Source organism: Triticum urartu, chromosome 3A (genome assembly GCF_056163025.1).
Source record: "Triticum urartu cultivar PI428250 chromosome 3A, HENAU_Tu73, whole genome shotgun sequence".
Taxonomy (NCBI): Eukaryota; Viridiplantae; Streptophyta; class Magnoliopsida; order Poales; family Poaceae; genus Triticum; species Triticum urartu.
Genome location: NC_141875.1, coordinates 444,887,699 through 444,913,195, shown reverse-complemented (window position 1 = coordinate 444,913,195; position 25,497 = coordinate 444,887,699). Strand labels below are relative to the sequence as shown.

The following is a 25,497-nucleotide window of genomic DNA, read 5'->3' as shown; positions in this document are numbered from 1 at the left end:
ACACTACTTTCAAGAGTGTTCAATCACGGTGGCCTCAGAAGTACCACTCAACGACATAATAAACAACCGCGATGCCACGGGTCGGATTGCCAAATGGGCTATCGAACTCCTCCCATTCGACATAACATATAGAGCACGGCGAGCCATTAAGTCGCAAGTCCTGGCCTATTTCGTCGCTGAATGGACAGAAGCCGAACTCCCTAAAGAGTACGGTGCATATTCCAATTGGATCATGCACTTTGATGGCTCTAAAATGCTGGCTGGTCTGGGGGCTGGCGTCGTCCTGACGTCCCCCACCGGAGATACAGTCCAATACGTACTCCAAATACTATATACAAACTCCAACAATGCAGCCGAATACGAGGCCCTCTTACATGGTCTCCGGATGGCAGTTTCCATGGGCATTCAATGCCTGGAGGTGCGTGGGTAGTCGAACCTCGCAATATCTCAAATAAATGGATACTTCGATGCCAAGGATCCGAAAATGACGGCATATCACAACACCGTCCTCAAAATGTCAGCTCGGTTCGAGGGGCTTGAATTCCACCATGTGGCTCGGGAAAACAATCAAGTGGCGGATATCCTCGCCCGTATCGGCGCTAAGCGCGATCCTCTCCCACATAACATCTTCTTGGAAAAACTGTTTAAGCCATCTGTGGTATGGGAAGGGGACACTGGTAGAAATAGTCCGGACCCGGCCACATCATCAGATACCGAACACTCTGACACAATCGGAGGCTCTGCCATCGAAATAACACCTTCAGCCCACATGATAATGGCCGTCATCGCCCCGTGGACAGAACCATTCCTAGCCTACTTAACTAAATAGGAACTACCCGAGGACCAAAATGAGGCACACTGCATAGTGCGACGATCTAAAGCCTACAAGGTCCACGAGGGAGAGCTTTATAATAAAAGCACTACATGAGTCCTTCAAAGGTGCATCTTCGAAGAGGAAGGGCGGAAGCTTTTGGAAGAAATCCATGCTAGACTCGGCGGCCATCACGCCGCAGCCCGAGCCCTTGTAAGCAAGGCCTTCCGTACATGTTTCTATTGGCCGACGGCCCGAGCAGATGCACAACATCTGGTCCAACATTGCGTCGGTTGCCAGCTCTTTGCAAACCAAAGCCATATGCCGCCTACCTCTCTCCAAACAATCCCCATTACTTGGCCCGCGGTCTGGGGGCTTGATATGGTTGGACCCCTTAAAGGGGAAACCCATAAGAAAAAAATACTTACTGGTCATGGCGGATAAATTCACCAAATGGATAGAAGCCAAACCTGTCAAAACGGCTGAATCTGGACTGGTGATAGACTTCATATCTAGGGTTGTACACCATTATGGCATCCCCCACAGCATCATCACTGACAACGGCATGAACTTTACAGCCGACGAGGTAAAACTTTGGTGCAGCAACATGGACATCAAGCTCGATTATGCTTCTGTCTATCACCCGCAAACTAACGGTCAAGTCGAGCGAGCAAATGGTCTTATCATGAGCGGCATCAAACCCAGATTAGTGCGATCCTTAAAGGAATCAAACACGCACTGGGTAGAGGAGCTCGACTCCGTACTATGGGGGTTGCGGACCACGCCGAATCGCACTACTAGATACACACCGATTTTATGGTGTATGGCGCAGAGGCGGTTCTGCCTTGCGACATAATTCATGACTCACCTCGAGTGCGCATGTACGAAGAAAAAGAGGCCGAGCTAGATCGGCAGGACCGTTTGGACGCCCTGGAGGAGGAGCGCGACGTGGCAAAAGCCCGTTCCGCATTCTATCAGCAACAGGCTCGAAGGTATCAAACAGAGAAGTACACCAAAACCTATAACATTGGCGAACTAGTTCTACGCCTGCCGGAGAAGAAAAAGAACAAGCTCAAGCCCAAATGGGAAGGTCCCTTCATTATTGACCAGGTTCTGACCGGTGGAGCGTACCGTCTGCGGGATGCATCGGACAATCGACTCGAGCCAAACCCATGGAACGCAGCCAGACTCCGAAGACTCTACGCCTAGTGCCGGACTCTATGTTCGTCTCCTTACCTCCGTCAATTTTTTGCATATCAATTATCTGTCTTCTCTCTCTTTCTCTCTTTTTATTCTCCTCAAGGCCTTAAAAGGATAAACTTGTGTCTTGGTTACACAATCTTGACGCGCTAACCGCGCTCATTATACCTGGGGGCTTCTTGTACATAAGCTTAATATAACTATTTTTCTGGGCTTTGTGCCCCCACACATGTGTTATTCTTCCACATGTACCTTTTTTCGCCATTATATGCATCGATATGACTTCAGTTTTGTCCAAGCTGGGTTGCCTAGCTCTTGTATTTATGCCCTACGTTCCCGTTAATTCGGCTAGGGCATAAGGGGAGCACCTCTGCAATTGTTACTGCCGGGTCAGCCGGATGTGTACCTCAGACTGGGTGAAGCCGAAAGCTAGCATTCTTAACGGAATATTCGGTCGGTGAACAAAAGATGGCTTTTATTTAATTTGACACACGCCCCCAGATGTTTATAGCCTACGTCTCTTTTCGCAGTTCGGACATGCACATTAGGGCATGCATACCCAGGGAAAGGAACCCTTAACGGAACTATTCTCCCTGGAAGATGTTTCTTACTATCCATGTAATATAACATAGCTAGTTGGGTACTTGTCTGGTCAAGAACTTATGACCCCTATGCCTGGTTTCCATGCATACCCCGGTTTTTACATAACCGAGTGGGTATTCGGATACACTCCGGACTATCGGGTCCAGAGATCAAAGCGAAAAGGTCTGCCATGACAAATGATTTACAATCCAGCTAGGGACATTATATATGTCACTTAAAGTACACAATCACTAAGACTGATTAAATTCTTCTTCTATACCATCCAACAGGCCGTCTAGCCTACAATCCTGTTGGGAATACTTTATGACTAATTCTACTTGGTCATACACCAAACTGACAGGGATCTCTTTCCCATCGGGCCCCACAGGTCCGACCTCGGCCATGTGGTTTGGGTCAGCTTTGGTATATCGCGTCTTCACCATAGCCCAGGCTTCCCTTGCACCTTGTCGGCAGACTAATATCTTCCATAATCGGAAGCGCTGCCGTGCTCCCTTGAGATTCTCTATAAGCTCCCCCATGCCTCCTGGCGGGGATGCGGATGGCCACAAGGCTTGGGCAATACCATGCATCACCTGCCGAACTTGTTCGTGCAGTTGTGAGAGCTCTAGTAGAAGATCACCCGTAGACCCCGGGCATCTCCTCCGCAGGACGACCCGTCAGCATACCTGTAGAAATAACTCTGTTAGCCGGCTTCTTCGCCGAACTCCTTCAAAAGTTCGTTCAAGCACTTACTAAAAATGCCGCGTCGAAGCCACTTATTCTCCTTCACGGCGTCCGCAAGCTGGGCTCGGACGTCTTTCAGTTCCACGTCCAGCCGGATATTGGCTTCCTGGAGATTATTTTTCTCCTGCCTGACCCGCGTAAGTACGCGCTCGCCAGCATTTAGCTGTCGATTAGCACGTTGCGCATCCCCCGGCACGGCCTCCGGATTCACTCCGGGGTCATCTGCAACATCTACTTTTAGATTTGAATGCATGCCGCATACTATCTCGTACCTGTAATTCTTTGCAACAGAAGCAAGTGTTACCAGCGGATGCCTTCTCGGACTCCTTCAACGCGGCCACCGCGGCCTGTAACTGGGCTTTACACTCTTCCAGCTCCTGAGATAATTGGGTATTCTTCTCTGTAAGAACCTGCACAATTAATGATCCTTAAATCAGTTGTGTCAACTGTTTCAAGTCTCAGGGGCTACTGATATATATATATAATTGTCAGATTTTCCTACCCGTATATCCTTTACATACTAGTCTGTGGCTCTGGCAAGACCATTTTGAGCAGCACGGATGTATGTGTCTCCTGAGTTGAAGGCATCGAACGCCTCTTGGGAGAAACAAGCGTCATCGAGTATGGCCCAGCGACGCCTGTGATTCATGGTGCTCTCCACTTTGGAATTTGTAGCGGATAGTCTGCTCGCATCCTCCATAGGAGGAGCATCCGGCATCCGCCCCGTGTTAGCTTCCGCGTCTATGTCCGGCCCTGGAGCCCGACTGGTGGAGGCGTGATCGGCAGCCTGTCCGGATATAGTCCGGCGAGCGTTTTTCCTATTAGGAAACATGACGTCATTATATTTTAAAGAAAGACGGCAACCACGGAGCGAGGTTTTGTATTATACCTCTACGCCAGCATCTCAGTCCTGACCGCCTTCCTTTTTGGCCTACCCGGCTTCGGTGCCCCTTGTTGGCGAGTCACTGCGGGTTCAGCATGGCGTCCCGAAGGCCTTCCCTGTAAAACACCATATGTGTACGGTCGGTGAAGTGCATAAAAGGGGATCCTTCTCGAAAGTTGGGACTCCGGTTTTCCCTTACCTGCGATGCAGGGAGTAGCCCAGGATAGTCGGCTATGATGGCCACCATGGCGTCATCGCAGCTCAATTGATAGAACGTCCTGTCTATCAGCTCCACAAATATGTCCGGGTCCTCTTTGAGTCCGGGATCGAGGGCCCGGTCAGGGTCCTTCGGTTGTGGAGGCGGGCTGTTGACCTCCCTTACAGCTTTTCGCAGTTCCTGCCATGAAACGGCAAGGTGAGTATTTAGGACGAAGAATGCGGGAAGGTTGGGAGTAAAGAGTGACAGCTCACCCAGCTTGGAGGGTTGTACATGGAGAATCCATCACGTGTCTTAATACGGATGAACTCCTGTTCATCTCCCTTGAACAACTCGGACAGAATTTTTGCTAAAGCAGCAGCGGAGTCCGGTCCCTTACACCGGCAGCGGGTGGCATCAACTTCCCCGTTAAAGCACCACAGGGTATGCCCTCGATATTGAAGTGGTTGCACCCCCCGCATTATGCATATTGACATAACCTCGATTATTGTCAATCCTGATTGAGCCAGCACTTTAATCCGGTCCATCAGGTAAAGGACTTCTCTGTTATCTTCCTCCTGGGGGCTCTGTGGGCGCCAGCTTCGGCATTTCTTTAGAGGAGCATTGTGGAACTCGGGAAGACCCCTCCGAATGGGATCTGGAAGGGGGACGTCTGATGTCTACTACGCAACCTTCTTCTTGTAGACGTTGTTGGGCCTGCACGTGCACAGGTTTGGAGGACAGTAGCAAATTTCCCTCAAGTGGATGACCTAAGGTTTATCAATCCGTAGGAGGCATAGGATGAAGATGGTCTCTCTCAAGCAACCCTGCAACCAAATAACAAAGAGTCTCTTGTGTCCCCAACACACCCAATACAATGGTAAATTGTATAGGTGCACTAGTTCGGCGAAGAGATGGTGATACAAGTGCAAAATAGATAGTAGATATAGGTTTTTGTAAACTGAAAATATAAAAACAGCAAGGTAGTGAGTGGTAAAAGTAAGCGTAAACGGTATTGCAATGATAGGAAACAAGGCCTAGGGTTCATACTTTCACTAGTGCAAGTTCTCTCAACAATAATAACATAGATAGATCATATAACGAGCCCTCGACATGCAACAAAGAGTCACTCCGAAGCCACTAATAGCGGAGAACAAACGTAGAGATTATGGTAGGGTACGAAACCACCTCAAAGTTATTCTTTCAAATCAATCCGTTGGGCTATTCCTATAAGTGTCACAAACAACCCTGGAGTTTTTACTAGAATAACACCTTAAGATACAAATCAACCAAAACCCTAATGTCACCTAGATACTCCATTGTCACCTCAAGTATCCGTGGGCATGATTATACGATATGCATCACACAATCTCAGATTTATCCAACCAACATAAAAGTACTTCAAATAGTGCCCCAAAGTTTCTACCGGAGAATCAAGAACGTGTGCCAACCCCTATGCATAGGTTCATGGGCGGAACCCGCAAGTTGGTCACCAAAACATACATCAAGTGGCACGTGACATCCCATTGTCACCACAGATAAGCACGGCAAGACATACATCAAGTGTTCATAAAAGACTCAATCTGATAAGATAACTTCAAAGGGGAAACTCAATTCATCACAAGAGAGTAGAGGGGGAGAAGAAACATAAGATCCAACTACAATAGCAAAGCTCGGGATACATCAAGATCGTGCCATAGAGGAACACGAGAGAGAACACGAGAGAGAGATCAAACACATAGCTACTGGTACATACCCTCAGCCCCGAGGGAAAACTACTCCCTCCTCGTCATGGAGAGCGCCGGGATGATGAAGATGGCCACCGGTGATGGATCCCCCCTCCGGCAGGGTACCGGAAAGGGGTCCTGATTGGTTTTTGGTGGTTCTAGAGGCTTGCGGTGGCGGAACTCCCGATCTATCTTCTCTTCTAGAAGTTTTAGGGTACGTAGGTATATATGGGTGGAGGGAGAACGTCGGTGGAGCTACGGGGGCCCCACGAGGCAGGGGGGCGCGCCCAGGGGGGAGGGCGCGCCCCCCACCCACGTGAGCACCTCCCGTATCTTCTGACATGGGGTCCAAGTCCATCAGGTGGGTTTCCTTCCAAAAATAACTTCTCCAGTTGATTTTGTTCCGTTTTGACTCCGTCTGATATTCCTTTTCCTCGAAACACTGAAATAGGCATAAAACAACAAATCTGGGCTGGGCCTCCGGTTAATAGGTTAGTCCCAAAAGTAGTATAAAAGTGGATAATAAAGCCCAATATTGCCTAAAACAGTAGATAAAGTAGCATGGAGCAATCAAAAATTATAGATACGTTGGAGACGTATCAACGTCCTCCATGTAAAACCACTCCGGTGGCCAGTCTCCGGACGTCTTCTTCGGGGTACCGGACAGGTATTCGGTCCCGGCGATGCGCCATATTTCGGCTCCGCCCACTTGATATAGCGACCCCTCTTGTGTGCGGGGCACAAGGCAGAATAGCCTCTTCCGCAGCTCGAAATGAGCCTCGCAGCCCAGAAACAGCTCGCAAAGGGCGACATAACCAACGATGTGTAATATGGAAGCAGGGGTGAAATTATGCAACTAGAGGCCGTAAAACTCTAGCAGCCCACGGAGGAATGGATGGGTTGGAAATCCAAGTCCCCTTAGTAAATAAGGGACGAGGCATACCCGCCCCCCTTGGGGGGATTGGGGAAGCTCTCCGCATGCTCCCCGCCATTATAGGTGGTGAGCCCGGCTCGAACGGGGACCATATATGCTGGAGGGAGAAATCCCTGGGTCTGCAACTCTACAAATTGGCTGTGCAGGACGGAACACTTCTCCCAGTCACCGGTCTTAGGGCTATGGAGCGGGAGGAGGAGCTGCGGTGGCCGGCCATGTTGGAATGGAATTTTTCGAGCGCGCTCCGATGGATACTCGCCATGGGAGGATGGTATGATTTCGATCTAAGAATCCCCGTCCCTTTAATAGACAGTTTATTTACATGGCTAGGGTGACGAATGTAAAAATGCCCCGGCTCCTCGCATTCGGTCGACACATGGAAGATAGCCCTTATTGGGCGCAGAAGCCAAGAAGTGCAACACTTATGGGGAGTCGGACACTACTCAGCAGATATTCAGAATTTGGAGAAGAACCCGCCTTGCAATGCTAAAGACAATCTGCGCGCCGGACTCATCGTCATTGAAGCCTAGTTCGGGGGCTACTGAGGGAGTCCTGGATTAGGGGGTCTCCGGACAGCCGGACTATATCCTTTGGCCGGACTGTTGGACTATGAAGATGCAAGATTGAAGACTTCGTCCCGTGTCCGGATGGGACTTTCCTTGGCGTGGAAGGCAAGCTTGGCAATACGGATATGTAGATCTCCTCCCTTGTAACCGACTTTGTGTAACCCTAGCCCCTTTCGGTGTCTATATAAACCGGAGGGTTTAGTCCATAGGACAACAGACAATCATACCATAGGCTAGCTTCTAGGGTTTAGCCTCTACGATCTCATGGTAGATCAACTCTTGTAATACTCATATGATCAAGAACAATCAAGCAAGACGTAGGGTATTACCTCCATCAAGAGGGCCCGAACCTGGGTAAACATCGTGTCCCCTGCCTCCTGTTACCATCCGCCTTAGACGCATAGTTCGGGACCCCCTACCCGAGATCGGCTGGTTTTGACACCGACAGTCGTGGCTAAGCCCCCAAGTGGGAGGATTGCACTTCACTCGGAGAATGTTTTTTAACTTGGGCGAGTACGGGGTCACGGCTAAGCCCCTGAGTGAGAGGATTGCTCTTCACTCAGAGAATGTTTTTAACTTAGGCGAGTACGAGGTCGTGGCTAAGCCTTTCGAGTGAGAGGATTGCTCTTCACTCAGAAAATATTTTAACTTAGGCGACTACAGGGTCGCAACTAAGCCCCCGAGTGAGAGGATTGCTCTTTACTCGGAGTATGTTTTAACTTAGGCAAACCAGGTTCGCGGCTAAGCCCCCGAGTGAGAGGATTGCTCTTCTCTCGGAGAATGTTTTAACTTAGGCGAATCAGGTTCATGGCTAAGCCCATAAGTGAGAGGATTGCTCTTCACTTGGAGAATGTTTTAACTTAGGCGAGTACGGGATCGCAGCTAAGCCCCCTAGTGAGAGGATTGCTCTTCACTCAGAGTGTTTTTGAAACTTAGGCGAATCAGGTTCGCGGCTAAGCCCCCTAGTGAGAGGATTGCTCTTCACTCAGAGAATGTTTTAACTTAGGCGAATCAGGTTCGCGGCTAAGCCCCCGAGTGAGAGGATTGCTCTTCACTTGGAGAATGTTTTAACTTAGGCGAATCAGGTTCACGGCTAAGCCCCCGAGTGAGAGGATTGCTCTTCACTCTCGGAGAATGTTTTTGAAACTTAGGCAAATCAGGTTCGCGGCTAAGCCACCCACTAGGGGATTTGGACACATGATTATGTGAAAACAATCATTAGGATACTACGGAAATCATGTCTTTGATAAACAATCGGAAAAGTACTTTTATTACACCTCGACGATGTGAGTGTTTCAAGTATAAAAACGGTGGAGCAGATCCGTGTTCCAAGAGTGCGGCTCGTCTTCTTTCTTGGCCACATTGTAAAGGTGATACGCCCTGTTTGTGGAGCACCTTGGTGATGATGAAGGGACCTTCCCACGTTGGAGCAAGCTTGTGAGGCCGTTTCTGGTGCACTCGGAGCACAAGATCTTCTTCCTGAAATGCTCGACCTCTGACATTTCGGGCGTGGAATTGACGCGGGTCTTGCTGATAGATGGTGGATCTGATCAGAGCCATCTCTCGTTCTTCTTCCAATAGATCAATGGCGTCCTGTCGAGCTTGCTCTGCCTCGACTTTTGAGAAGAGTTCCACTCGAGGGGCATTGTGCAATAAATCGCTTGGAAGCATGGCTTCAGCTCCGTACACCATGAAGAAATGGGTTTGCTACCTCTTGAGCACTGTGTTGGTTTTCCCTTGAAGAGGAAAGGGTGATGCAGCAAAGTAGCGTAAGTATTTCCCTCAGTTTTTGATAACCAAGGTATCAATCCCGTAGGAGGCCACACGCAAGTCCCTCGTACCCACACAAACAAATAAGAACCTCGCAACCAACGCGATAAAGGGGTTGTCAATCCGTTCACGGCCACTTGCAAAAGTGAGATCTGATAGAGATGATAAGATAATATTTTTGGTATTTTTATAATAAAGATAAAAAGTAAAGATTGCAAAATAAACACTGCCAGAAATAACTTGTTGATGGGAGATTAATATAATGGAGAATAGACCCGGGGGCCATAGGTTTCACTAGTGGCTTCTCTCAAGATAGCATAAGTATTACGGTGGGTGAACAAATTACCGTTGAGCAATTGATAGAAAAGTTAATAATTATGAGAATATCTAGGCATGATCATGTATATAGGCATCACATCCGTGACAAGTAGACCGACTCCTGACTGCATCTACTACTATTACTCCACACATCAACCGCTATCCAGCATGCGTCTAGAGTATTAAGTTCATAAGAACAGAGTAACGCATTAGGTAAGATGACATGATGTAGAGGGATAAACACAAGCAATATTATATAAACCCCATCTTTTTATCCTCGGTGGCAACAATATAATATGCGTCGTTTCCCTTTCTATCACTGGGATCGAGAAACCAAGATTGAACCCAAAGCTAAGCACTTCTCCCATTGCAAGAAAGCTCAATCTAGTAGGCCAAACCAAACTGATAATTTGAAGGACTTGCAAAGATTACCAATCATACATAAAAGATTTCAGAGAAGAATCGAATATTGTTCATAGATAGACTTGATCATAAACCCACAATTCATCGGATCTCGACAAACACACCGCAAAAAGAGTTACATCGAATAGATCTCCAATAAGATCGAAGAGAACTTTGTATTGAGATCCAAAGAGAGAGAAGAAGCCATCTAGCTAATAACTATGGACCCTAAGGTCTGAGCTAAACTACTCACACATCATTGGAGGGGCCATGGAGTTGATGTAGAGGCCCTCCGTGATCGATGCCCCCTCCGGCGGAGCACCAAAAAAGGCCCCAAGATGGGATCTCATGGGTACAGAAGGTTGCGGCAGTGGAAATAGGGTTTCGTGGTTCTCCTGGATGTTTTCAGGGTATATGAGTATATATAGGCGAAGGAAGTCGGTCAGGAGAGCCATGAGGGGCCCACGAGGGTGGGGGCGCACCTAGGGGGCAGGCGCGCCTCCCTGCCTCGTGGCCTCCTGAGTTGTTTCTTGACGTCCACTCCAAGTTCTCTGGGTCACCTTTGTTCCAAAAATCACGCTCCCGAAGATTTCATTACGTTTGGACTTCGTTTGATATTCCTTTTCTGCGAAACACTGAAATAGGCAAAAAAACTGCAATTTGCACTGGGCCTTGGGTTAATAGATTAGTTCCAAAAATAATATAAAAGTGTATAATAAAGCCCATTAAACATCCAAAACAGAATATATATAATAGCATGGAACAATAAAAATTATAGATACGTTGGAGACGTATCAAGCATCCCCAAGCTTAATTCCTGCTCGTCCTCGAGTAGGTAAATGATAAAAAACAGAATTTTTGATGTGGAATGCTTTCTAGCATATTCTTCAATGTAATTTTCTTTATTGTGGCATGAATGTTCAGATCCGAAAGATTCAAGATAAAAGTTTAATGTTGACATAAAAATAATAATACTCCAAGTATGCTAACCAAGCAATTATGTCTTATCAAAATAACATAGCCAAAGAAATCTTATCCCTACAAAATCATATAGTTTGGCCATGCTTCATTTTCGTCACACAAAATGCTCTCATCATGCACAACCCCGATGACAAGCCAAGCAATTGTTTCATACTTAGCCTTTTCAAACTCTTTCAACTTTTATGCAATATATGAGCACGAGCCATGGAGATAGCACTATGGGTGGAATAGAATATGATGATTGAGGTTGTGTGAGAAGACAAAAAATAGAAAGTCTCACATTGACGCGGCTAATCAATGGGCTATGGATATGCCCACCAATTGATGTCAATGCAAGGAGTAGGGATTGCCATGCAACGGATGCACTAGAGCTATAAATATATGAAAGCTCATCAAAGAAACTAAGTGGGTGTGCATCCAACTTGCTTGCTCACGAAGACCTAGGGCATTTGAGGAAGCCCATCATTGGAATATACAAGCCAAGTTCTATAGTGAAAAATTCCCACTAGTATATGAAAGAGAGAAAAAAATAAGAGACTCTCTATCATGAAAATCATGGTGCTACTTTGAAGCACAAGTGTGGAAAAAGGATAGTAACATTGTCCCTTCTCTCCTTTTCTCTCTTTTTTTATTTGGGCCTTCTCCTTTTTTTCTTGGCCTTTTTTTATTCGTCCGGAGTCTCATCCTGACTTGTGGGGGAATCATAGTCTCCATCATCCTTTCCTCACATGGGACAATGCTCTAATGATGATCATCACACTTTTATTTACTTACAACTCAAGAATTACAACTCGATACTTAGAACAAAATATGACTCTATGTGAATGCCTCCGGCGGTGCACCGGGATATGCGATGAATCAAGAGTGACATGTATGAAAAATTAAGCATGGTGGCTTTGCCACAAATACGATGCCAACTACATGATCATGCAAGGCGATATGACAATGATGATGCGTATCATAATAAACGGAACGGTGGAAAGTTGCATGGCAATATATCTCGGAATGGCTATGGAAATGCCATAATAGGTAGGTATGGTGGATGTTTTGAGGAAGATATAAGGAGGCTTATGTGTGATAGAGTGTATCATATCACGGGGTTTGGATGCACCAGCGAAGTTTGCACCAACTCTCAAGGTGAGAAAGGGCAATGCACGGTACCGAAGAGGCTAGCAATGATGGAAGGGTGAGAGTGCGTATAATACATGGACTCAACATTAGTCATAAAGAACTTACATACTTATTGCAAAAATCTATAAGTCATCAAAACCAAGCACTACATGCATGCTCCTAAGGGGGTAGATTGGTAGGAAAAGACCATCGCTCATCCCCGACCACCACTCATAAGGAAAGCAATCAAAGAACAACTCATGCTTCAAATTTGTAACACAACGTTTACCATACGTGCATGCTACGGGACTTGCAAACTTCAACACAAGTTTTTCTCAATTTCACAATTAATCAACTAGCACACCTCTAATATTACCATCTTTATATCTCAAAACAACTATCAAGTATCCAACTTCTCTTAGTATTTAAAGCACTTTAAGGCTTTTATCTTGGATGCCTTTCATATTAGGACTAATTTTATAACCAAAGCAAATTACCATGCTGTTCTAAAGTACTCTCAAAATAATATAAGTGAAGCATGAGAGATCAATTATTTCTATAAAATAAAACCACCGCCGTGCTCTAAAATATATAAGCGAAGCACTAGAGCAAAATTATCTAACTCAAAAGATATAAGTGAAGCACATAGAGTATTCTAATGAACTCTGATTCATGTGTGTCTCTCTCAAAAGGTGTGTACAGCTAGGATGATTGTGGTAAACTAAAAAAACAAAGACTCAAATCATACAAGACGCTCCAAGCAGAACACATATCATGTGGTTAATAAAAATATAGCCCCAAGTAAAGTTACCGATGGACGAAGACGAAAGAGGGGATGCCTTCCAGGGCATCCCCAAGCTTAGGCTTTTGGTTGTCCTTGGATTTTACCTTGTGGTGCCTTGGGCATCCCCAATCTTGGGCTCTTGCCACTCCTTGTTCCATAATCGACCAAATCTTTACCCAAAACTTGAAAACTTCACAACACAAAACTTGACAGAAAATCTCGTGATCTCCGTTAGCGAAACAAAACAAAACACCACTTCAAGGTACTGTAAAGAACTCATTATTTATTTATATTGGTGCTAAACCTACTGTATTCCAACTTTTCTATGGTTCATAAACTCCATTACTAGCCATAGATTCATCAAAATAAGCAAACAACACACGAAAAACAGAATCTGTCAAAAAACAGAACAGTCTGTAGTAATCTGTATCAAACGAAAACTTCTGGAGCTCCAAAAATTCTAAAATAAATTTATGGACGTGAGGAATTTATCTATTAACCATCTTCAAAAATAATTAACCTAATCGCACTCTCCAGTAAAAAATGGCAGCAAATCTCGTGAGCGCTAAAGTTTCTGTTTTTTACAGCAAGATCGCAAAGACTTTCCCCAAGTCTTCCCAAAGGTTCTACTTGGCACAAACACTAATTAAAAGCATAAAAACACATCTAAACAGAGGCTATATGAATTATTTATTAAATAACAGCAAGGAAAAATATTGATTTGTCTCCCAACAAGCGCATTTCTTTAAAGCCTTTTAGCTAGGCATTGATAATTTTAATGATGCTCACATGAAAGACAAGAATTGAAGCACAAAGAGAGCATCATAAAACATGTGACAAACACACTTAAGTCTAACATAATTCCTATGCATAGGTATTTTATAGGCAAACAAATTATCATAGCAAGCAAAAACTAGCATATGCAAGGAAGCGGAAAGAAACGATAGCAATCTCAACAAAGGAGAGGTAATTTTGTAACATGAAAATTTCATATTAATTACATGTAGGATCATAATCGAATTCAACAATATATCTATCACATAAAATATTCTCAACATGATCCACATGCATGTAAAGTTGACACTCTTCCAAAATAGTGGGATTAACATTAACTAAAGTCATGACCTCTCCAAACCCACTTTTATCAAAAAATTCACAAGATTGAAAATTCTCCAAATATGTGGGATCTAAAGTCAACACTCTTCCAAACCCACTTTCAATATTTTTACAAACATTATTATCAATCTCATATTCATCATGGGCTTAAATAAATTTTCAAGATCATAAGAAGAATCACCCCAATCATGATCATTGCAACAAGTAGTAGACATAGCAAAACTAGCATCCCCAAGCTTAGGGTTTTGCATATTATAAGCACAATTGACATTAATAAAATTTATACTATCATCATTGCAATCATGCTTTCTATTCAAAGATCCATCATGAATCACTCCATAAAGTACTTCATTACAATTTTTACATCCATGAATTTAAAGCAAAACTTCATAAAGATAATCTAGTGCACAAAACTCACTAGAAATTGGTTCATCATAATTGGATCTCTTAAAAAGATTAGAAAGCGGATGAGCATCCATAGATCTTAGGTTCTCTGTTTAGCAATAAATAAACAACTATTCCAACCAAACAAGAAAACAAGAAAACGAGCCAAGTAAGACATCAAAGCAAACGAAAAGATGAACAGAAGAAGGGTGAATAAAATGGCAAGGGTGAAGTGGGGGAGAGGAAAACAAGAGGCAAATGGCAAATAATTTAATGTGAGGGATAAGAGTTTATGATAGGTACTTAGTATGTCTTGACTTGTGGTAGATCTCCCCAGCAACGGCGCCAGAAATCCTTCTTCCTACCTCTCGAGCACTGCGTTGGTTTTCCCTTGAAGAGGAAAGGGTAATGCGGCAAAGTAGCGTAAGTATTTCCCTCAGTTATTGAGAACCAAGGTATCAATCCAGTAGGAGGCCACACGCAAGTCCCTCGTACCTACACAAACAAATAAGAACCTCGCAACCAACGTGATAAAGGGGTTGTCAATCCCTTCATGGCCACTTTGCAAAAGTGAGATCTGATAGAGATGATAAGATAATATTTTTGGTATTTTTATAATAAAGATAAAAAGTAAAGATTGCAAAATAAATAGTGCCAGAAATAACTTATTGACGGGAGATTAATATACTGGAGAATAGACCCGGGGTCCATAGGTTTCACTATTGGCTTCTCTCAAGATAGCATAAGTATTACGGTGGGTGAACAAATTACTGTCGAGCAATTGATAGAAAAGTGAATAATTATGAGAATATCTAGGCATGATCATGTATATAGGCATCACGTCCGTGACAAGTAGACTGACTCCTGCCTGCATCTACTACTATTACTCCACACATCGACCGCTATCTAGCATGCATCTAGACTATTAAGTTCATCAGAATAGAGTAACACATTAGGCAAGATGACATGATGTACAGGGATAAACTCAAGCAATATGATATAAACCCCATCTTTTTATCCTCGGTGGCAACAATACAATACACGTTGTTTCCCTTTCTGTCACTGGGATCGAGCAACGCAAGATTGAACCCAAAGCTAAGCACTTATCCCATTGCAAGAAAGATCAATCTAGTAGGCCAAACCAAACTGATAATTCCAAGAGACTTGCAAAGATAACCAATCATACATAAAAGATTTCAGAGAAGAATCAAATATTGTTCATAGATAGACTTGATCATAAACCCACAATTCATCGGATCTCGACAAACACACCGCCAAAAGTGTTACATCGAATAGATCTCCAAGAAGATCGAGGAGAACTTTGTTTTGAGATCCAAAGAGAGAGAAGAAGCCATCTAGCTAATAACTATGGACCCGAAGGTCTGAGGTAAACTACTCACACATCATCGGAGGGACCATAGAGTTGATGTAGAGGCCCTCCGTGATCGATGCCCCCTCCGGCGGAGCTCCGGAAAAGGCCCCAAGATGGGATCTCACGGGTACAGAAGGTTGCGGCGGTGGAAATAGGGTTTCATGGTGCTCCTGGATGTTTTCAGGGTATATGAGTATATATAGGCGAAGGAAGTCGGTCAGGAGAGCCACGAGGGGCCCACGAGGGTGGGGGCGCCTAGGGAGGCAGGCGCGCCTCCTTGCCTCGTGGCCTCCTCGATTGTTTCTTGACGTCCACTCCAAGTCCTCTGGATCACGTTTGTTCCAAAAATAACTCTCCCGAAGGTTTCATTCCATTTGGACTCTGTTTGATATTCCTTTTCTGCGAAACACTGAAATAGGCAAAAAAAACAGCAATTTGCACTGGGCCTTGGGTTAATAGGTTAGTCCCAAAAATAATATAAAAGTGTATAATAAAGCCCATTAAACATCCAAAATAGAATATATAATAGCATGGAACAATCAAAAATTATAGATACGTTGGAGACGTATCAGGGTTCGATTAGTCGACCGATTAGGAGTCATCCTCAATCCCCATAGAATAGACGGCAACTCGGTCACCCAAGCTCCAGCTGCATGCTTGAGGTCACCCATTTGCCCTTTTAGCTTGTCCATTCGACTGCGGGTGCGCAACGGATGCATAGTCAACCCGAGTGCCTTGGGAAGCGCAGAAAGCTATGAACTCATCGGAATCAAAGTTGGAGTCGTTATCCGTGATGATGCTATGAGGGACTCCATATCGGAATATTAACTCTCTGATGAAATTAATGGTTGTGCTTGAGTCGAGATTCTTGATGGTTTTGGCTTCGATCCACTTAGTGAACTTGTCGACTGCTATGAGTAGATGGGTGAAGCCACTTCTGCCGATTCTCACGGGTCCAACCATGTCCAGTCCCCAAACAGCAAATGGCCAGATGAGTGGAATAGTCTTCAAGGCCGATGCGGGCTTGTGGGACATGTTCGAGTAAAATTGGCAACCATCACACTTCTCGACTGTCTCCTTAGCCATTTCATTTACTCGCGGACTATAGAATCTAGCTCGGTATGCTTTGGCCATTATGGTCCGAGAGGGCGCGTGGTGACCACAGGTCACTAAGTGGATCTCATTTAAGATCAGTCGACCTTCTTCTGGAGATATGCATCACTGAGCTACTCTGGTAACACTCTCTCTGAAAAGTTGTCCACTTATTACCGTGAAGGCTTTGGATCTTCGAACGATTTTGCGGGCCTCATCCTCATCCTCTGGGAGCTCCTGCCTGAGCAAATATGCAATATATGGCACTGTCCAGTCGGGAGTGATTACTAGAACCTCCATGATCAAGTCAACTACTGTTGGTACTTCAACTTCAGTCGGATTGGTAGCACTTATTAGTTGCGGGGGCTCCTCTATAAATGGACCTTATTTCACTGATGGTGTGTGGAGATGCTCTAGGAACACATTACTAGGAATAGGCTTCTGAGTGGAACCTATTTTTGCCAGGTCATCAGCTGCTTGATTCTTGAGTCAAGGAACGTGATGGAGCTCTAACCCTTCAACCTTGTTCTCCAACTTCCTTACTGCATTGCAGTACCCGGTCATGGTAGGGCTCCGGACATCCCATTCTTTCATCACTTGATTGACCACCAAGTCTGAGTCACCGTATACCATCAGGCGACGGACACCGAGTGAAGTGGCCATATGCAACCCGTAGAGAAGTGCTTCGTATTTAGCTTCATTGTTGGAGGAATCAAAGTGAATTTGTAGAACATAACTGAGCTTGTCACCTCTTGGGGATACTAGAACTACCCCAGCACCAGAACCATTTAACATTTTGGATCCATCAAAGAACATGGTCAAGTGTTTCGAGTGAAATTGAGTCGGCTGTTGTTGCACAATCCATTCTGCCAGGAAATCTACGATTGCTTGAGATTTGATTGCCTTTTTTGCCTCAAACTTGGTATCTAGAGGGAGGAGTTCAATCGCCCACTTAGCCACTTGATCGGTTGCATCTCGATTGTTCAAAATTTCTGATAATGGAGCGTCGCTGACAACTGAAACTGAGTGGTCTGTGAAGTAATGTGCAACTTTCTTCGTGGTCATATAAATTCCGTAGACAAGCTTCTGGTAATGCGGATACCTTTGCTTGGACGGAGTCAAAACTTCAGAAATGTAATACACTGGGCGTTGAACCTTGTAGGCTTTGCCTTCTTCCTCTCACCGAGTGTGAGCACTGTGCTGACAACCTGTCCAGTGGCTGCAATATACAACAATAGAGGCTCTTTGCTGAATGGAGTAGCAAGCACCAGATGGGTGGAAAGTAGGGCTCTGAGCTCTACAAACGCTGCTTCAGCTTCAGGACTCCACTCGAAAGTATCAGATTTTTTCATCAGTCGGTAAAGAGGCAACTCCTTTTCGCCAAGACATGAAATGAACCGACTCAATGCTGCCAAACAACCAGTAAGCTTCTGAACGTCATGCACACGCACAGGGCATTTCATTCAGAGAATTGCTCCGATCTTTTCTGGGTTTGCATCAATCCCTCGTTTGGAAACGAGAAAACCGAGTAACTTTCCTCCTGGGACTCCGAATGTGCATTTTGACTGGTTGAGCTTGATATCATATCTTCTTAGGTTGGCGAATGTTTCAGCAAGCTCAGCCAGCAAGTCGGAACCTTTGTGTGACTTGACCACGATATCATCCATGTAGACTTCCATGTTCCGACTGATTTGAGTGAGCATGCACTTCTGGTTCATGCGCATGAACATGGCACCAGCATTCTTGAGACCAAAAGGCATGGTGACATAGCAAAAACACCCGAATGGGTGATGAAGGCTGTTTTTATTTCGTTGGTACCATATAGTCGGATCTGATGGTACCTGGAATATGCATCCAAAAAGGACAAGCGCTCACACCCCGCAGTCGAGTCGACAATCTGATCGATGCGGGGAAGAGGGAAGTGATCTTTCGGGAGGCCCGATTGATATGCTTGAAGTCAATACACATACGAAATGAATCATCTTTCTTGGGGACCATGACGACATTTGCGAGCCACTCGGAGTGGTATATCTCGTGGATGAACTCAGCTGACAAGATCCGAGCTACTTCTTCGCCAATGGCCTTCCTCTTCTCCATGACGGACCGACGGAGATGTTCCTTGACGGGTTTTGCTTTCGGATCGACATGCGAAGGGTGCTCAGCCAATCCCCTAGGTACACTCGGCATGTCTGATGGTTTCCATGCGAAGATGTCCCAGTTCTCACGGAGGAACTAGATGAGCGCTTCTTCCTATTTGTTGTTGAGTGTTGTTGAGATGTGGGTCGGAGCAGCGTTGGGTACTTCCGGGTGAATATGGACATGCTTTGTCTCATCGGCTGACTGGAATGCGGACTCTGAGGCATGCTTCTTATCTCACAGCAGATCACCCAAATCTGCATTCTTCTTGTATTCCTCCATCTCTACTGCTGCCATCTGCTCATCTGCAATTTTTGAGCCTTTCTGAAGACACTCTTCAGCTCTTTGCCGATTTCCTGTGACTGTGATCATGCCTCCGGGCCCAGACATCTTCAACTTGAGATACACATAACATGGTCGAGCCATGAAACAAGCATATGCGGACCTACCTAGTATAGCATGGTAGGCAGTGTGGAAATCTACCACCTCAAACGTCAACTTCCCCTTGCAGTAATTCTTGGAATTACCGAAAACCACATCAAGAGCAATCTGTCCGAGTGACTCTACCTTCTTTCCTGGGATGAATCCATGGAACTGCATGTTGCTCTCACTAAGTTTGGACATTGGAATGCCCATCCCTCGAAGGGTCTCAGCATACAGAACGTTCAGTTCACTGCCACCATCCATAAGAACTTTAGTCAGTCAGGTGCCCCCAACGACTTGGTTGACCACCAACGCTTGCCACCCGGGGGTAGCAACGTGTGTTGGGTGATCAGATTGGTCGAATGTTATGGGGGTATTTGACCACTTCAAGTACGTCATAGTTGCCAGAGCAACCATGTTCACTTCCCTGTTGATGACCTTTAGTCAACTTTTGCTCTCAATGTCAGCAAAAATCATCAAAGTAGCGTTGACATTGGGGTAACCATCATCCTCTTTTTTCTCCTCATCCTTATCAGAGTCCCTCTCCGTGGGTTGACCCTCTTAGAACTGCTGAATCAGGAGCTGACACTGTCGAGTGGTATGTTTGGGCAGAATCAGATTACCCTCTTCATGCTTTTTGTGTGGATATGACACGGTAAATCCAAGACGTCGTTTCCTGACTGATCTATCACCTTTTTGGGCACCCACGGACCTTTAGGTTTTCCCTTGAACTTCCCTTGATTCAGAACTGCGGCCTCGGCAGGGCCTGCAGCTTCGGCTTTACGTTTCTGTTTCCGACTGGTGTTTCCACCTCAAGTGTCCTGTTCGATTGGTTTCCCTTTACCATTACGGAGTCAGTCTTCTTCTTCACCGTTTGCATACCGAGTGGCTATTTCCATCGTTCGGCCCAGAGACATGTCTCCGGATTGACCAAACTTCAGGATGAGCTCTTCGTACTGGACACCCTCTTTGAAGGCGCAGACTTCTTGGTGTTCTGACACATTCTCCACCACATGGTGAAGGGTAGTCCATCTCTGGATGAAATCTCTCAAAGTTTCATTCGGCTTCTGTTGGGGATATAACTACTGGGTATGAACCGCCCAGGAGGGGCCGGGTCATACCACTAGCGGCTTAAATGTGAAGATGGCGGATCATACAAGCCCGTTGACGGCCCAAGACCCGGAGGCGACTTGAGGCCCAAGAGGATGAACCGCTATATGTATGATTTTTTTTGTAAGGCAAGTGTAGTTAGTCACCGAGCCGGACACATTGTGTATGAGCCGGGTGGGACTTCGTGAGCCGTCGGGCGTCAACCTGTGTATATAAAGGGACGACCCGGTGGCGGTTTAGGGCAAGAAACAAGAGATCGTGAACTAGGTCAAGCATATTCGCTCCCTGGTAATCTAAACCCAAGCAATACAACCCCAACTGGAGTGGGCCTTTACCTTGACTGCAAGGGGCCGAACCAGTATAAACTCTCCGTGTCCTTTTGTCCCAATTAACCCCTTTAAGCTAACCTAGTTGCAATGGCTCCACGACTAAGTCCTTCTGCCAGGACATATGCCGTGTCAAATCCATGACAATTGGCGCCCGCCATGGGGCCAGCGCACGGTGGTTTCGAGTTCTTGAAGGGCAACTTCGAAGGGATCAAGGGATACGCTGTAGGCCGGATGACCAAGAGTCGTCGCGGCAAGCTCTACATCGACCATGCAGGCTGGGGCCCCAAGGCCGGCTCAATTGAGTACGGGTACCGGGTCAGCTTTGGCGGAATCCACTTTTTCATCAGCAAGATCAGCGAACCGAGTCCTGAGCCAGGCACCTGCACCAACATCATCGAGATGGCTCAGCCCATCGTGAAGCATGCCTTTGTTGATTTCATCCATGGGGTGGAAGTTGAGGAAGGATCTGTGTCTGGTGGTGAGACGACCATCTACTCTGATGGTGAATCGTCCAAAGGCGAGACCAATTCAATGTATCAGTTGCAAGACAGCTGGCTTGGGGGCTGTTCCGATGGTGACAATATTCCGGACCCCTATGAGCCATCGAACAGGTTTGCGATCTTCATGGTCGACAACCGCCGCGGCTAGGACCTCTAGCTCAACTACTGTGACGACGGCTGGTGCTAGTGGCACTGCACGCCCGCCGGCTCAAGCCTTGATAGAGTTATTGGAGACTTTGGCGACTTTTATGGGGGTGGAGGTTACCCCGGACAACCAGGAACAGCACAAGGTGGATGTGGGCCATGTGGAGAAGCTACAAGATGAGATAGCTCAAGCCAAGGAGGAGATGGCGGCTGAGAATGCTATGATGGCTACAGAGCGGGCTGCTTTGGATTCTCACGCACAACGGATCCAGGCAGACTCTTTCTAGCTCACCTTGGATCAAAACACCTCAAATGAGGTCATGAGGAGGAGGCACCAGAGTCGTTTACCCCTGGTTTATGATGCGAGAAATCTCTTAAACACGCCTGGAGCAGGTACTAGTGACCCGCCGATGGTGAACCGGGCAGCCGAAGCACGTGTGACTAGAGAGCCGGTTCAGCCGCATGCGATGGATCCGCCTCATTTGGATATGACTCCGCCTCAGCATGTGCCGACACCGCCGATTCATTATTCTAATCCTTTGGATAATATGATCACTGCGGCATCACGATTGACGGGTCTTCCAGTTGAAGGCGGGTCTCCAGCTGTGATAGAGATGCAGAGGGCCAGAGAGCTTCTTCAGATAGCTGTAGCTCAACAGGCGGCTTATTCGTATAGTCGTGAACGGATTCATTCAACCCCACATCCAAGCCGGAGTTATAACAGGCATATTGAGGTGCCCGCAGTTTCAAGTAGTGAACAGCATCGTAACCAGCCTTGTGGGCATGACCCGGCGCGCGATAGTGTTAATGCTCAGACTTTGGTGGATTAGGGCAGGGCGCATCGGGAGGCGGAGCTAGCGGCTCAATTAGCGTCTCAACAGCAACCTCTAGTTTACCCATCAACATCTGTGGAGGCTGGGGTGAGCTCCAGAACTTTGGGTGTGCCGTGTTTAGCACCGGCTCTGCGTAATAAGCGTTTGCCTAAGGATTTCAAGGGTCCTCGTAAGGTACCTAATTACACAGCAGATCAGCCCCCCTGAAGCTTGGATTGAAAGTTATGAGATGGCCATGGAGATGTTAGATGTTAGTGATGCTGCATGTGCTAAGTACTTCACGATGATGTTGGATGGACCGGCTCGTACTTGGCTGAAAGGATTGCCTGCTAACTCCATAAAGTCATGGGAAGAGTTAAAAGCCTGTTTCAACCAGAATTTTAAAGGCATGTGCAAGTAGCCTATGTCAATCCTGGATTTGGATTCTTGTGTCCAAGGTGAGGGTGAGTCAACAACCCATTGGGTGCGCCGGATCTAAGCTATCATACACTCGTCGTATAGTATCAATGCCGGTTCAGCAGTCCTGATGTTGGAGAAAAATTGCCATTTCATCCCCCTTAAGCAAAAGCTCGGGCAGCTTAAACGCCACTGCAATGACATGGGGGAGCTAATGGCAGCTCTCGTCAAATATGCCGACTCTGATAGTACCAAGGACCCCAAGTCTAATGATGAGAAGCTGGGTAAGGGAAAGAAGAGCAGCAATACGAAAGGGCAGCAGCATAACCTGACAGGTCAAGGTGGCAATGGTAAGCACAAGGCTGATGGTAATTTAGATTTTGTGGCTAACACCAATCACAAGGGAAAACTGGACCAGTTTGTAGGACCAAAATTTAACCTTGAGGCAATGATGAATCAGCCTTGCCCGAAGCATGTCACGCACGAGAAGCCGGCTACTCATCTGTGGAAAGATTTCTTCATCATAAAGGAATATAGGAATTCCAATTTTTTCCATAACAATCATGGCCCGAATGGTGGTTCATGATCCGGCTCTCACAGACCTGGCTTTGGTGGTGGCGATTCAAACTGTGGCTTCCAGGGCCAAGGCAATCAAGGTGGTTTTAATCAACAGTCTGGTCAAGGGAATCAGCAACAGCAGTCTGGTTATCAGAGTAACCCAAAGCAGTTGAATAGTGGACAGTACCATGTCTTCACTACGAGTTTGTGTAAGCGGGATCCGAAGCTACATAAAAGGGCAGTGAACGCAGTTGAGTCGGCCATTCCCCGTTACTTGCGATGGTCTGATCATCCTATTCTTTGGAGTCGTGAGGATCACCCGCCCTGGGTTGATAATTCGGGCCACTTAGCTCTGGTGGTGGCGCCTTAGGTTGGAGGGTACAGATTTACAAAGGTACTCATGGATGGGGGCAGCAGCATCAACATTCTTTACTATGAAACCTTTCGTCGCATGAGCTTGACTCACAAAGATCTTAAGCCATCGAACATGGTTTTTCATGGTGTGGTGCCTGGTAAGTCGGTGTATCCAGTGGGAAAGATATCTTTGGACGTGTCTTTTGGTGATGATCATGATTCCAGATTGGAGACGTTGACTTTTGAGGTGGTTAAAATCAAGAGCCCTTATCATGCTCTGTTTGGGTGGCCGGCTTATGCTAAGTTCATGGCAAGGCCTTGTTATGTTTATTTGCGGCTCAAGATGCCGAGTTACAAGGGTACCATTATAGTGCATGGGAGCCGGAAGATAGCCTTGGAGTGTGAAGAAGGCGATGCTGCTTATGCTGAGTCTGCCTGTGCAACAGAGGAGTTGAAATTTTACAAAGATAATGTTGACCCGATGGATATGACATCTTTGAAGAAGCCAACCACAGAGCATGACCCCCTATTGAAATTTAAATCAACTGATGACACTAAGCTAGTTGACTTTGTTCCTGGAGATTCATCCAAGCAGTTTAGTATCAGTGCTAATCTGGATCAGAAATAGGAAAACGCGCTCATCGAGTTCATCCATGAGAATCGGGACATCTTTGCGTGGAAACCTTCAGACATGCCAGGTGTACCGAGGGAACTCGCTGAGCACACTCTCAATATTGATCCGAAGTTTAAATCGGTCAAGCAATTTGTCGTGGAATTGTCATGGCAGATGTCCTAGCAAAAGGACTTAGTCGTAGGGCCATTGCAACTAGGAAGCTTAAAGGGGTTAATCGGGACAAAGGACATGAGAGGTTTTATACTAGTTCGGCCCCTTACGATGAAGCTAAAAGCCTCCGTCTAGTTGTGTTGATATTGCTGGGGTTTCGATCGCCAAGAGGCTAGTTCGCCGGCTTGGTTATCGATCTCTTGTCTCTTGCCCTAAGCCACCACCGGGTCGTCCCCTTATATACACGGGTTGACGCCTAGTGGCCTACAGAGTCCCTGCCAGCTCATAAATCGTGTCCAGCTCGGTGACTTCTTTTACATGCCTTTCTTTACAAGTCTTTCCTTACATACGGCGGTTTACAATATTGGACCTTAAGCGGCCTATAGGCCTTTAGGCCTTCTATAAGATTTAACAAACTATCGCCTTGAGTGTTTACTGGGCTTCCTTTGTGACCCGTCATTGGGTCTTGACCCAGCCCCTCCTGGGCGGGTCATAACTGATAGCTATATCCCCAACATTAGGCCCCAGGTTGACTTTGAACTTTGTTCTTTGTCAATCTTCAACACTTAGACAAAATCCATCTTCTTATCCTCGCAGAGGTTTTTTGTAACCCGCCATGACGTCATCTCTTGAAAACATAAAAAACTTTTATGACATCATCTCTCAACAGATCTTCATTTTTAATGCCTCCCGAGAATCGAGGCGTCCGTTTAGTTGAATAACCATTATTTGGGTGTTCCTCGAATTCCGCGCTCGCCTGTTCGCTTTTTTTCCTTATAAATAGGCACACGGCCGGTTTTTCTCATTCTCCTTTCTTCTTCGTGTTCCTACTCTCGCGACCTCTGCTGCTGCTCGAGCTCCACCGCCGTTGCAGAGCACCTCGTCATCGTCGACCTTGGCCACTGCATCAACCAGAATCAGTTCAGAGAAATGCGGCGACCTTCCGTGGAGGATCCGT

At 46.1% G+C, this 25,497-nt stretch overlaps 1 protein-coding gene across 1 annotated transcript; it reads right to left on the bottom strand.

Annotated features, from left to right (window-relative positions):
- Positions 1 to 19,345: 19,345 nt before the first annotated feature.
- LOC147980011 (uncharacterized) lies at positions 19,346 to 19,795 on the bottom strand. Its single transcript, XM_087515434.1, has one exon. It carries the CDS (start codon positions 19,793 to 19,795, stop codon positions 19,346 to 19,348), a length of 450 nt encoding a protein of 149 aa, XP_087371560.1.
- Between the last annotated feature and the right edge of the window lie 5,702 nt (positions 19,796 to 25,497).

Coding starts and splice junctions, on each gene's coding strand:
- LOC147980011 (XM_087515434.1), bottom strand. CDS start 19,795: ATGGATGGTGGCAGTGAACTGAACGTTCTGTATGCTGAGACCCTTCGA.